Genomic DNA, 13932 nt, shown 5'->3' with positions numbered 1-13932 from the left:
AGAACGTTACATAGTTTTAAACTTTCACTTTTCTTGTAGTTTGTTTGGACCATGTTTCTTGTTTGTCTGTATTGATTCCCTACAAACCAGTGGTCTTTGAATTTGTGTGCCCAATTGATTTTGTGATTTGACTGGCCTCCAAATATCTCCAAATGATCTCCTTTTCTTAGGCGATGGAAATAATTTGATAATGAAAAAATTGGTAGATGACAAATTTATTCAGTTTAGAGTGGAATTTTCTGTGTTATTTTCTTTGAAATACTGTACCAGAGAGATTTCTTTATAGTGATTAGATAGACCAGTCAATGTTTAGTTCTTTTAATAATTATAATATTTGATAATAATTTTTAAATATTAATAAATAAATATATTGTGAGATAGCTTAACTAATAAATAATTTGATGCGTTGAGATAATATTGTTGATGTGATTAGATTAAAGTTTACTTTAAAAACTATTGGAATATATACTTTGATTGTATATTTGTTTTGTATCAATGTTTCAATATTAGAGACATATTTCAATGGATTTAAAAATCGAAAAAAGTAATGTAGTTGAATAATATTTTAATGAATACATATATAACATTGTTGATGGGATTAAATTAAAATTTACTAAAAAAAATATTGGAATATATACTTTGATTGTGTATTTGTTTTATATCAATGTTTCAATATTAGAGACATATTTCAATGGATTTAAAAATCGAAGAAAGTAATGTAGTTGAATAATATCTTAATGAATACATATTTGACAATATAAAAGTTTCTTTTTAGATTTGGTTTTACAAGAGTATAGAAAGAAATCAAGCATATTATTATTAAAAAATTAAAATAACTTTACTAAATATTAGAAAGATCAAATACCAAAAAGTTTATGTACAAAGAAGACCACAAGAAATTAATATCTCATCATATAATAAATAGAAAAAGATTTTCTATTTTTTAAATTATTTTAGTATTTTGTTTTTGATTAAAAGAGGCGAAACAAGGGTCATGAACCTGAATAATAATAAAGGAGACATCAATCAACTCTTCCCTAGGCCATTATAGCCAAGCAATAGAGAAGAAGAAGAACAACCCACATAGCCAAATTCCCTACAAACCAAAAAATAAATAAAATTAAAAATTGTCATAGTTCCAGAGTATTATCATTCATAACATCCTAGACAACTAAACTACTACTACTAAAAAATATTGAAGTTTCCTAGCCAAATCAAGGTCAGTATCCAAACATAGGATATAAACTACCACCTAGTTCTCATAATAAACATAGAAGAGAAATTATCATCAAAACAAAACTAGAAAATAATAAAAGTAAACATAGAACTTCAAAAAGCAAAATAGAAACTAAACTAGCATAGTTGGACAACTAGGCTTTCTTGATATTATCCCATTCATTAACCAAGATGCTTAGATCATCTAGATAGTTCGTAACTCTTGGCAATATGGTTAGGTAGATATATGAGTGTTGTCATTTATGGCAACATATATCTATTTTGGTATTTCATGATGTAATCAAAATTAGAAATTTGTCTAAGTGTTGGACAATTTGTAGCAGTATAAAGATAGATATGATATGTAAGAATGGCAGATTTCAACTTAGCTCATGTGCAATTGAGGATTGATAATTGACAATGTCATGATGACATATGTTAGTGTGCAGATTTGTACAGATAGTATGACAAAGTTACAGAAGGATTACCAATATAGGTAAATAACAAAGCACAATAAGAAATTGAATTGTTCAGCTTAAGGAATTATTTTGGAAACAAAATAATTACTTAACTATAATGGGATGACATCCTAGATGTTAAACCCAATTTATTTTATAATTAGTCAAGCCTGTGAAAGTATCAAGGCCAACTAAGCAAAGTTTTGATAATTTGGGAGATATAAGTAAAGACCATATCTTGTGCAGCTAGTAGAGGTTGTGTAAGTGATGCAACCTATTGAGAAGAAAGCTTGAGTAATATGTGAGCCTTATGTGATGCAAAATCTGATGTATGATTAGAGCAAGTGTGAAACAAAAGTGATACAATATTGTATGTATATATATTCTTGTGAAGAAACTTATTTGTATATTGCATGTTAGGGTAGTGGGCTCTTCTTGCATACATTGTATTTGAGCTACCAACTCCTAACAAGGTTGAGGCTTTTAATAAGGCATAGTCATCTAACAAGGACTCGAGACACTATATGTATTTGGCAAACTCCTAAAAGGGTCAATATCCTTAACAAGATTCTTTTGTTTAGTGGATCACCTTGTGCGTATCAACCCCACCAGGCTAGGGTTTCCCTAGTTAAAAAATAATGGTGTTATGAGGTCTCTTTGTGTATGGTTATATTTATTATTTAGCATTATTGGTTTACTTTCTGAATAGAAAGAAAATGGTGACCCTATTGCACTAGAGGAGACCATCAAGAAACTCATGAGAAGATAAGATAACCTGGATAAGAGGTTTGATGAGGTGACCAACTTTACTATTAAAGTGATGCACTCAATGGCCCTCACTCTTCATCTCCTTCATGTGCTTTTGGAAAGGCCTAACAAAGAAAAAATAGCGACCTGACTCTTTGTGCTTATATATATATATATATATATATATATATTCTACTTGGATTGGCTTCTAATATTACTTATAGTTGGCCTTAGTTTAGTTTAAATATTTGGACACTTATTATGTTTATGAATATTTTTAAGTTTCAATATGTTTGTTAATCTGTTGGTTGTAGAAGTTTTAGAAATTGGGATACATTAATGTGGGGTTTTTTATATTAAGAAGGGGGTAGGATGATAATGTGTTCCAAGTGACTTTATACCATGTTTTAGCTTGTTGTTCCAGGTGAGCACCCATTTTTGGTTGCTTCTTAATATAAAAAACATGGTAACTCATTTTAATATTCAATCTTAAAAATTAAAATATTTAATAGTAGTGTTATCAAATTGTTCACTTAAAAAATATTTTAAATAAAAAGTAAAACTACTTCACTTATGCATGCAATCGGTTAATTATTGCATACAAATTGTCAACACTTCTTACTTTTTATTATTCCACTTCATTCACTTATGCTAATTTGAATGTGGGTTTGTTTAATTTGGCTTTACAATATGTTTAATTAAAATTTATATCTATTAAATTTTAATATTGATTACTTTAAACTTACTAAATTCCATTCACATATACTAGAATATATTATACAAATTTTCCTTTTTTAAATTACAATTTTGATTAAAAATAAAAGACTCCATTGCAATCATAAATTGTAAGCTTGAATTTAACTGTGTCAAGTAACAGAGAGACAAGTTTGTTTTTGCTTGTTGCAAATGAAATCATAGACTCATAGAAGATTGCTTCATAGTGCAATTTGATTTATCTTATTCTTAGGCTGAAGATTAAAGTGGGGGAGACTACTTAGTAGTCATCTAGGCTAACTTCACATACCAACAGTTCTTAATTCGTATGTCAAAATTTATCATTCTTTTCAGTAAACCCCCATAGGTGAGTGCAGAGCTTAGAGCTAACCTTTTGACTTTACCACATTTATGGAGCTCTCTATAGAATTCATAGAGAGTGATGTGGTATAAAAGTATCATTTTAAAACGTTTTCCTAGAACCCACTATGTTCACCTTCCAATAGCCGTTCACCAAAAAAATAGTACTTTTTGCAAAAAATGAACCATTCAGCAACCAAGAAAGCTAAAAAATGATCAACTAATAGTACATATGTGATCGACAAATACAACATGTGCTATAATCTTTTAGAACTTCTTATGACTTGCAATTAAATTTTTTGACATAGAGGCAACTTACTAGTTTCCCCTACATATTACAAAATAAATCTGACTGCTTATTTTACATATCTTCTAACCATAGAAACTTAAGCTCTTCCACAACTCTTGTTACACTGTAAGCGTTCCCTATTTGAATGTGAGGAACTCAGTTTGACATCCAATGGTTGACAGCCATGGAGAGCAAATGACTACCATTGGAATGCTTTGAACCGTAGATCTTTTTAGTTTTTCACTGTTCACCACACGGTAAAGGCAGACATGGAGACAACAGGGGAAATACACGAGAAAAGGCATAGGGAGCAAGTTGGAGAGTGTGATAAGCTTTTGTGCTGCTTCACTGTCAGCTGCTGTGTTTTACGTGCTCTGACCACTCACTTAGCTGTCCATTATTTTCTGCACTGTCCTCTCTCCCTCCCATTTCTTTATTTTCCTCATTTCCCCCTTCACCACAGATTACATTTCTTCATATCGCTCCTCAACCATCTTAGAAACCAGAGGAAATTTTATTAAACGGAGAAAGTTTAAGGGACCAAGAAAAAAGAGAAGACGATGGAAAATCAGAGCAAAGAGGTGGGTTATTGAAGCATTTGATTGATTGTGCGGTTATTTACACAGTGCTTTGAGTGATTAGTAATGGATTTGATTTTTTGTGTTTGTTTATGCAGAAAATGGGGTCATATGCAGCGGTGCCCAAGTTTGGTGGGTGGGAAAGTGCGACGATGCCCACGGATTATTCGATCTTGTTCCACCACCAAAGAGTAGAAGAAAACAAGGGTTAAGATCGAAAGACCGGCTGTCAACACTCAAGTCAGTGATGATGGAGTTAAGGGCCACCTTATTTCTCAATTGCATGCCATTCGTAATCATGTAAGATCATTTCGCCTTAGCTTCTCAGATTTGGGGTTTTAGGTTTTTTCTCCCTTTTCTTTCTGCTTTATCAATCTCATAATAGATATGCCATGAAACTCAGATTTGGGTTTTTTTGGGTATTTCAGTTTTAATGTTCTAGAATTTCATAATTTTGGTTGTATGGGTTTGGAGTTATTTTCCCTGTTTGCAAGATTTTTGAGGATGCAGACAGAATAGAAGAATGAATGTGTCAGTTCTGTTTTTGAGAGATCAATTGAGTTAGGATCTTCTAAATTTTTAGATTACATATTCTCTATCAGAGATGGTTTGTGGGATTCCTGTGGATTCAGATAGAGTGCCAACTTTGTTTTTGAGAGATTATTTGAGGGAGGACTTTTTTAATTTTCAAATACATATTTTCTGTCAAGTGGGTTGTGTGGAATTTTTTAGGATTGAGACAGACTCTCAATATTTCAAGACAGGAATGAATGAGTCAAAATGAATTTGTCAACTGTATGGGATTTTTGAGGATTGAGATAGATGAAGGATTTATCAACTTCATTTTTCAGAGGGAAATGAATTTGTCAAGGGTTGTGTGGAATTTTTTAGGATTGAGACAGACTCTCAATATTTCAAGACAGGAATGAATGAGTCAAAATGAATTTGTCAACTGTATGGGATTTTTGAGGATTGAGATACATGAAGGATTTATCAACTTCATTTTTCAGAGGGAAATGAATTTGTCAATTTTTTTATTCAGGGGGAATGAATTTGTTCACTTTTACAGAAATGAAATTGTCAACTTTATTTTTGGGAGATCAATCGAAAAGGGTTATGTTTTCTCCAGATACATCTAATCTATCAAGAATGCTTGTGAGATTATTGAGAATTGAGACAGACTGCCATATTTTAAGATAGTAAAAAAAATTTAACTCTGTTATCCCGAGGACAACTGAATAAGGATTGTTTTTATTTGCAGATGCACATTCTCAGTTTCTGCAAACTAATTGTTTATGTCAGGATCAAAAGGACTAGACATTATAAATATGTTTAGACACAATATCAAAATAATCAAGCTCAGTATTTCTACCTATGTTCTCCTTCTCCATTCCATTGGTTGAAAGATCTAGGAGGCCAAGGCATGCAGGAAAGTATATGCCCATAGAAAAATGCGTATTATAGATCTTTCTCACACTTGATTGAGATTTTTTATATTGAATTTTTCTTTTTATTTTTGTTTTATAGACAGCCAGAAAGTTCAAAGGGCTATTGGCTTATTGCAGATTTCTTGACAACTCATTGAATTTGTCTTTTTATTTCTGTTTTATTCAAAAAACTAGTAAGTACTATTGGCTTATTGTATAGACTTGATAGTCCTGTTATCTTTTGGGTTAATCGTAGACATTAGTAATAAGTTCTATTTGGCTCAGTAAGTTGGGGAATATTGAATTTATAGTTTTCTATTGATCTCTCTTGCTTTCTTATTGCAGTTGGGTGTTGCTGAATTTCTTTCTTTCTTACAGTCGGATAATGCTGAATTTGCTTTTAATTGTTGTGGAAGAGAACTTTTCCCTTTTTAGTTATTTTTCCTTTTTTCCTTCTTAGTATGGTTGGATAATGTTGAATTCCCTAATTTTTGTTGATTGATGTTGAATTTTCTGTTTTCCATTGCAGAAGAGGACTTGGCTGGATAAATACTTCAGCTGCTACATAAGTGCTGCCTAAGGACAGTATATTTCTTGATCATTCAAGTATTCATCTGTTGGGGATCAAGGTTGAAAATCATCAGCCTGATTATATGACACTGTAAAATTCCAAATCTGGGGCTTGTAGGGTATTCAGTATGTGAAATTTTATTTTTGGGTCATGAAGAATGGATTGAACTTATTTGTAAAATTTTGGAGTTCTCCACACACTGCACTGTGCTTTAAAAAGAAAATTTTTGTTTGGGTTTTGTGCTTTGTACCAGATGCATTGTCTGACATTATGGAAAGTCAACTATCTGTCCCTTTGTTTGTCTCTCCATCTCATTCTATATCTGCTTATCTCTGTATCAATCTGTCAAAAACTATTACCTATCTTCTATTTACTTGTTTCACAAGAAGAGCTCTTTAGTTATCATTAAAAGTTTATAGAATTGATTTAATTTCTAATTATTCATCTATAGCTTCCTCTTAATTTCTCTTCCTAGTTTCCATATTTCTCATGGAATCAATCTTCTCCCACTATAAATATCTATCTCTTCCTCTATCTGTCACTATCTATCCTTCATTTATCTCTATATTTCTACCCCTTTCCTTCACTCCACCTTTATTTTTCTCCCTCATTCACACACTCTTTGTTTCTCCCCATCTCTATTTATAATTGTCTTCAACTTTATCCCACCCTCTCTTGCAAACATAATATGATCTTTTTGATAGTGGAGTCTAATCATCTTCCCCATTCATTTCTATATGTGTCTTCTTCTTACCAATCCATCTCTAAAACAAATCTCCCACTCTCTTATCTATATCTTCCTCTCACCACTCCATTTCTAGACACATCTCAAACTCTTTGTCCATCCCTCGTCATCACTCCCTTTGACCTATACCTTTAAATCCTTACATCTCCATACTAACTATATATATATATATCACTTCCTACCTCTATCTTCACCTTTATATTTCTCCATCTATCATTCTCTTTTTTACATATATGTATATCATCCATCCCTACCCCCTCTCTCTATCTTCCTCTCTCTATTTGTATATCTCTTCCTCCATCATTCTTTCCTTATGTCTTTTATATAAACATATATATTTATCTCTACCATTTCTATCTACCCTCTCTCTTTATCTATTCATTTTCTTCCCTACATATCCTTCTCTTCCATCTTCATCTCCATCTCCATCTTTATCTTCCTCTCTATCGTTATTTCCTTACTTCTCTCTCACTCTTCCCCCTTCTCTCTCTCTCTCTCTCTCTCTCTCTCTCTATTTGTAATATAACATGACCTTGTTCATTAATAATGTAAATTAAAAATCATGTAAAATTGAACTCTTCATTCTTTGTATATAACAAGATTTTTTTAAAATATATACGAAATTGTCAAAATATAACAAAATAACAAAATAATTATAAATTGAACTATTTCTTCTTCTTTTTTAATTATAAATTTCTAAAACATATATAAATATTTTTATTAATATAGTAAATAAAATAAATCTAATCTAATCTAATTCTATTAAATAATACAATGTATACTATAATATTTATTAAATATAACATTTTATTTTATAATATTAAATATGATTTACTCTTTATTATTTAAAAAAATACTATTCATTTATTTTTGTATAGGCTTCTACTGCTCTAGGTAAGATGACTAGAATAAGAATATGTAGATGTACCTAGAGCTATAGAAGCCCAACGTTCACTTTGAGGCAGCCAAAAGCTTCCCAAACAGTAGGCGCAACGTCCAGAATAAATGGTAATGGTGAAATTTGCAAAAAGTTCTCATCCACATAAAAAAGGGGAGCTGAAATTAATGTTGGCATTGGCTGAATTGACAGGAGGTATGACCTCTTCGTATGAACTATGTCCTGCCACGTATATTGACTCCAGTGCCAAAAACATGTGTAACACGATGACATAATAAAGAAAAAGACCAATGTAATCAACTTTGAGCCTTAATCATGATCATATAACTAGCTAATATATACTCTATATGTAAAATACGCTGAGATGTATCGAGGCATTGAATTTTTTTTAAAAGGTTGGAGGACCATCAAAGAAATCTCAGTCATTCAACCATCATGAAGAAAATGCAAAAATTTATTCACGTCTTGGGCCCGAGCGAGAGATGTCCACGTCATAGCAGCTTCTATCGAAGTGTTCTGCCGGTTTCCCATTCCATGAAAAGCAAGTTTGCTCCTGCTTCTACTCCATTCTTTCTTGGGCATTAATTTTTTCTCACTCACAGTGCACCGCAAAACCCTTCATCTTTTGCTGAAGTTGATCTCAATCTGAGGCCCTACCATTGGCAAATACGGCTTTGAAGAATTAACCCTGTCGGAGTCAAATGTGGAGAGCATGAAAAGCAAGATCATGAAGAGAAAGATTGGAGCACAGATTGAGATTGTGGATTTTGCACTCTTGGAGAGGCTGCATTTGGATGCTTTCTTGTCAAAGAAGAACAAGAGCCTCAAAACATATCTGGCTCCAATGATGCTTGATCTCTCTAACATGACGTAAGAAGATCTTTTTCTTGTAGCCCAACTCATTGTGCAAGGATGAATTATTTGGGCAAAAAGAAAAAGAATGGAAAGAAAGTCGATTTCAATCACATAATGAGAACTCTGTTGCAAAGCTGTGACGAGAGGAGTAGAGGAAGAAGAGTAAATGGACACTAATTAAGTGGGAACATAGCTACAAAGAGTCACAACTAGTCCGATAGATCAATACTTTTTGAGGCTTGAAGCACGAAATAGTAACACATGATCTAGCATAGAATTTTGTGCTCAACTCAAATGCGGTAGGCAGAAAGATGTATGATTGTGCATAGAAAACTCCATATGAAACTCCACTCTTGATTCTCCTCCTGTTTCCACTCTCATTCAAAACTTCGATCTTCTATTATGTCATGAGACCTTTATCGTTCATGGCCTGCATCAAGATTTTTTTGATTGCTTTGTTCATTCTGCTAAAATGTCCAAAACAGGTTTCTTTTCCAAGGCCTTTTGTCCCAACAAAACTTGGTATCGATGGAGTTAGTGAATCCAATTGAGTGAACCTACTAAAGATGCTTTTGCTTGAGTTGAAAAGCATCATTCGCATAAATAGAAACAATCACAACATCAAATAGTGCTCGTAGTGTTTCAAATTCAAATCTCCAAGAAAGCCCTGATTCTAATTGCTAGATTAATCTTTTGTTGTTGAGGATCATAGACATGTATGCAAGTTAAAGATGAAATCCATGTCTCTTCATCATTATTCTCCACAAATCTAAATTCTTATTCGATACAAAATTCATAATATAGATGAGCATCCATCAATGTCGTCTTCTCTACCCCGCTCTCCCCCATCAAACATGTCAGCACACTTGGCCTGAATGTCCTCATGCTCACATCATGCAGTGACTAAAATTGATTTCTTGTAAGTCCTTGTTGTTTCAATTCCTACACAATTTCAATTACCATTACTAGGATGTCCCAAAAAAAAAATCACTTAAGTATTGATCATGGTTAATGGTTATTTTCGCATAAAGAATTGGGTGGGAGTGGGCACATGAGCATACCTCAGGAATCTTGTTGAAGTAATTGACTTTGTGGAAGGCCATGGAGAGAGGTTGGAAGGGGAAACCCATTTCTTTCTTGCTAGCCTCATGGGCACTCCTTTCATTTTCACATTAATGTAAATCCTTTGAATTATTAGGTCCTCCCAAGATTCTCTTGTTCACAACCACCCGCACAAGTATATTGGGTGAGAGATTAGGAAGCCTAGATTTCATGTTTATCAGCTTTGAACAACTCTCAAAAGAGAATTGATGAGAGCATAAAATTCCTATATTTTAGGTATTTGATTGAATCGATTCTGCTGGCTATGAAGATCTCCAGTGTGCAAATCTTTTGAACATCTCTCGGATCGAGGACTCTGCTGCATTAGTTTGAGGTGAATTTTAGTTAGATTTTATAGGTAGTTGTATGAATATCTATATTTAACATAAACGCCCAAATTAGACAACGACTCAGTGTTTTTAGAAATTATAAAACAATCTCACTCTGTCTTTGATTGCATCTATAAACCCGCATGCTTTGAACTTTAAGATTTAGGGACTGAAATATTGAATGGAGAAGCTCAATGTAAGACAACAACCATTAATTTTTGTTTACTTTAAACTTTGAACTCAGCCAAATCTACACATAAAATTGGCTTGTAAAATGTATATTCTAAAGAATGTTTGAATTCAGCTGGAAGATGAAGAATATTTGAATAAATTCAGCCATGAAATGAGGAATATTTGACTATTTCAGATTTGGAAATCCACTTGTTATAAAGTTTAAGGTAGATATTGGATCCGAGAGTTTAAGAAATATCATCAATTTCTATTACCATATGCTTTTTCAATACTTTAAAAAGAGATAGAGGAAGGGCACACTTAGAAAATAGTTAGGAATCCTACATGTATATGGTAGAAATTTTGTTTTTTTTGTTTTTATTAATCTTAAATTTCTGAAATTTGTGGTAAGAGATAGAAAAGGATAGATACATAAAGGGAGAAACTAGAGGTACTAGGAAAGAGATGGAGAGATAGAAATGGAATGAAGTGGGAAGGGAGAGAGGGAAGATAGGAGAGATACTGAATGCGACTGATACTAAGATAGAGATAGAGAGAGAAATAGACGGAGATGAGAAGACAGAGATATATCAAAGAAGAGAGAGAGGTGGAGAGAAAGGGAGAGATATGTTGAGATAGGGAGAGGTGTAGAGGGAAGAAAAAGAGAGAGACGTATATCTAAATGGAGATTTAGAAGCAAATGGATATAAAGAGGAGAAAGAAATATAGAGGGAGAGAATGGAGATGGAAGATATTAACATATAAAGAAGAGAAAATGAGTAAGCAATATATATAAAGATAAAGATAGAGGCAGAAACATATATTTAGAGACCGCGGTAGAGATGGGGAAATATATAGGGATAGAGAGTCATGGAAAGATAATAAGGTAAACATATACATATCTAGATAGATATAGAGATAGAGGGAGGATATAGAGAGAGGTGGGGGAAGAAATATGGAGATGTGAATATTTAAAGGTATATGAAGGGGGTGATGGAGAGATTAACATAGAGTGAGAGGATGAGAGAAAAATAGATAGAGAGATAAAGATCGATCAAAAGGTATAGATAGAAAGAAATTAAAAGAGATAATGTCGAAGAGGGTATAGAAAGAGATATAAATGGTGAGATAGACTAATAGAGAGATGAATAGATAAAAAGAGGATGAGGGGGAGAGACAAACAATAAGACAAATACTTAGATAACCTTCCATAATTCTGTGGTGTACCTATTGCACACCAAAGTGCGATTGCTAGTTATAAATCAATCGAAAACAACCTCAAGTAGAAGCACCGCCTTCACCTCTGATTTGACAATACCTTCCAAATCTGTCTCTCACAAATGTAGGCGGAATGTGGATCAAATTATTGAAACACCTTCGCTTTTCCTAAAATGTTGGTGGGCCGTGGATACCGCGTAGGAAACCTTTCATCTATTTGGGTTGGCTTGATTTTTTTTCCAGAACTTAGAAAAAGCCAAAGCTATATAGAAAAAACTGTTTTCGTGGCTGGATAGCCGCAACGCGGTTTGATTGACTGATGAATGGTACGCTTTTCGCCACGCTCCTTGCCAACGTAAGATGCGTGACCTTTCTGACATTTCATTATGATAAAACTCCTCCACCTGAAATGAACGCATCGTAGTTTCATTTTTTTCCACATCTCTCTTTGTTATTAGTTAGACAAGAAATCAGCAACGAGCAAAACATGGATTCAAATCTGGTAAAGCTAAACCTATAAATGTTCTGTGCCCTACTTTAAAAACCAACCATTGCTAACATCTCAGGACTAACGAATCGGTCAATATTTAGGAGGATCAAGATTTAATGATAGCAGATCTTTCCTGTTATTTTTCCAAAATTAAATTATGTGAGAGATTTTGTATAACAATCACACGATTCTTCTCTATCGTCAAGATTCTTGTAGATCTCTCTCGGTATGATCATGGAATGCAAGGAACAAGAGCACAAAACTGAAGAGCATGAGAAAAAGCTGCAATGTGAGGGAGAAAAGGGGAGGAAACGTCCAGCAGAAGAGGAGAATGAAGATGAAGTCCGAGAATTTTTTTCTCTGATGGACAGGATTCATGAAACGCACAAGCTTTGTAAAGAGAGGACAGTGAATTGCTCTTTTGCAGGAGAAATACCGAAATCTCAGAATGACGGTGAGAGTGTAATCAAATCTAAATCTCCATGGAAGCCCTCTTTCCAATGGGAAGATTTTTCTGGCTTAGCTAAGAAAGTTTGTAGTTTTAATGATTGTTCAATCAACGCAAACACTTCGGTAGTGTGTGAAAAGCCTTGTATTAGGAGTGATCAGATTGTGGGTGTGGTGAATTTTGATCTGAATGTTGAGGCTACTGCAGAAGAGTAGATTGCCCTTTTCTGCTTTCTTTGTAAATGTAATGTACTTGTTGTTGGTCCTCATGGCAATGATAATTTTCAATTAAAATTTTATGCAATTGTCAATTAGTCATTATATAGAGCGGTCAGCAAACTATACAGACATGGTGGACATTAAAAATAAAAATAAAGTTTAATATGTTTTTTTTCAGATTTACGAAAATAAAGTGATTTTTTGTCAATTTTTTAATTATTTTTTATTACAAAATATGCAGATCATAGAGATCAAATGATGAAAGTTTTTAAAAAAAATCAGTAAGATTTTGATTTTTTTATGCCGAGAGGCGTTCTATACAATGGTAGCACAGGAATATGCCAAGATTCCTTGTCAATAAAAAAGAAATGGTAGGAGTTACAAACTTCTAAATTAAATATTAAATTAGTAAATCATAAAATAAAAAGTACACCCGAAATAATAGCTGGCCGAAATAATAGGATGCCAAATGGAGGCCGAAATAATAGGCTCGAAAAAATTGGGCCCAAAAAAATAGGGGCAAACCAATTTCAATATGATTTCTTTTTTGTTAAATATAATATTGCATGCAGATTCATGCTTCTTTTTTGTGCGGAGTGGGGGAATTTGAAATAAATTCGTGGAATGTGAAGAGATGTCTGTTGGGGAAGATAAGGAGTCTCTCACAAGCTATAAAACAAAGACTCCTCATTTCATTTTCATTTTATGTTTTTGCAAAAGGAAGAGGTGGAGATTATTAAAGGATTAGATTGGAGTTTTTGAACAGGAATAGATTGAAGTTTTGGAGTAACATTTTTGCTGGTGAGATTTCTATTTTCTATTTAGATTTAGATGTAGACATGATTCAGATTCAAAATTAGTTATAATATTCTATTTTGATTTCAATTTCAATTTCAATTAGTTCCATTTAGATTTCTAGAATTATATTCGAAATTGTTTATGCTTACATTTAATAGTTTAATCTTGCATGTTTGATTTAGATTTAGATTTGCATTCAAAATCTTTTGAGTTATATATTTTATAATACTTTTCATTTGCATATTTTAAAAGTGCATGTTTCAAATTAGTTTTAGATTTGCATGTTTCATATTAGTTTTAGA

The 13932-nt window shown here is 32.8% G+C and overlaps 1 protein-coding gene and 1 long non-coding RNA gene across 2 annotated transcripts; both read left to right on the top strand.

Annotated features, from left to right (window-relative positions):
- Positions 1 to 4076: 4076 nt before the first annotated feature.
- On the top strand, positions 4077 to 6597 carry LOC149577418 (uncharacterized). The gene is made up of 3 exons (XR_016352410.1): positions 4077 to 4364; positions 4460 to 4661; positions 6318 to 6597. It is a non-coding gene; the product is annotated as an uncharacterized LOC149577418 (long non-coding RNA).
- Positions 6598 to 12119: 5522 nt separating this feature from the next.
- On the top strand, positions 12120 to 12877 carry LOC149577417 (uncharacterized). Its single transcript, XM_089785985.1, has one exon. It carries the CDS (start codon positions 12395 to 12397, stop codon positions 12827 to 12829), a length of 435 nt encoding a protein of 144 aa, XP_089642111.1. The 5' UTR covers positions 12120 to 12394; the 3' UTR covers positions 12830 to 12877.
- The last annotated feature ends 1055 nt before the right edge of the window (positions 12878 to 13932 follow it).

Source organism: Cupressus sempervirens, chromosome 1, assembly GCF_028749045.1.
Source record: "Cupressus sempervirens isolate cs-2001-9-10 chromosome 1, ASM2874904v1, whole genome shotgun sequence".
Classification (NCBI taxonomy): Eukaryota; Viridiplantae; Streptophyta; class Pinopsida; order Cupressales; family Cupressaceae; genus Cupressus; species Cupressus sempervirens.
This window is presented reverse-complemented; position numbering and strand designations above follow the sequence as displayed.

Bases quoted from the DNA above. Each gene is read 5' to 3' on its own strand.
- LOC149577417 (XM_089785985.1), top strand. From the start codon at position 12,395: ATGATCATGGAATGCAAGGAACAAGAGCACAAAACTGAAGAGCATGAG.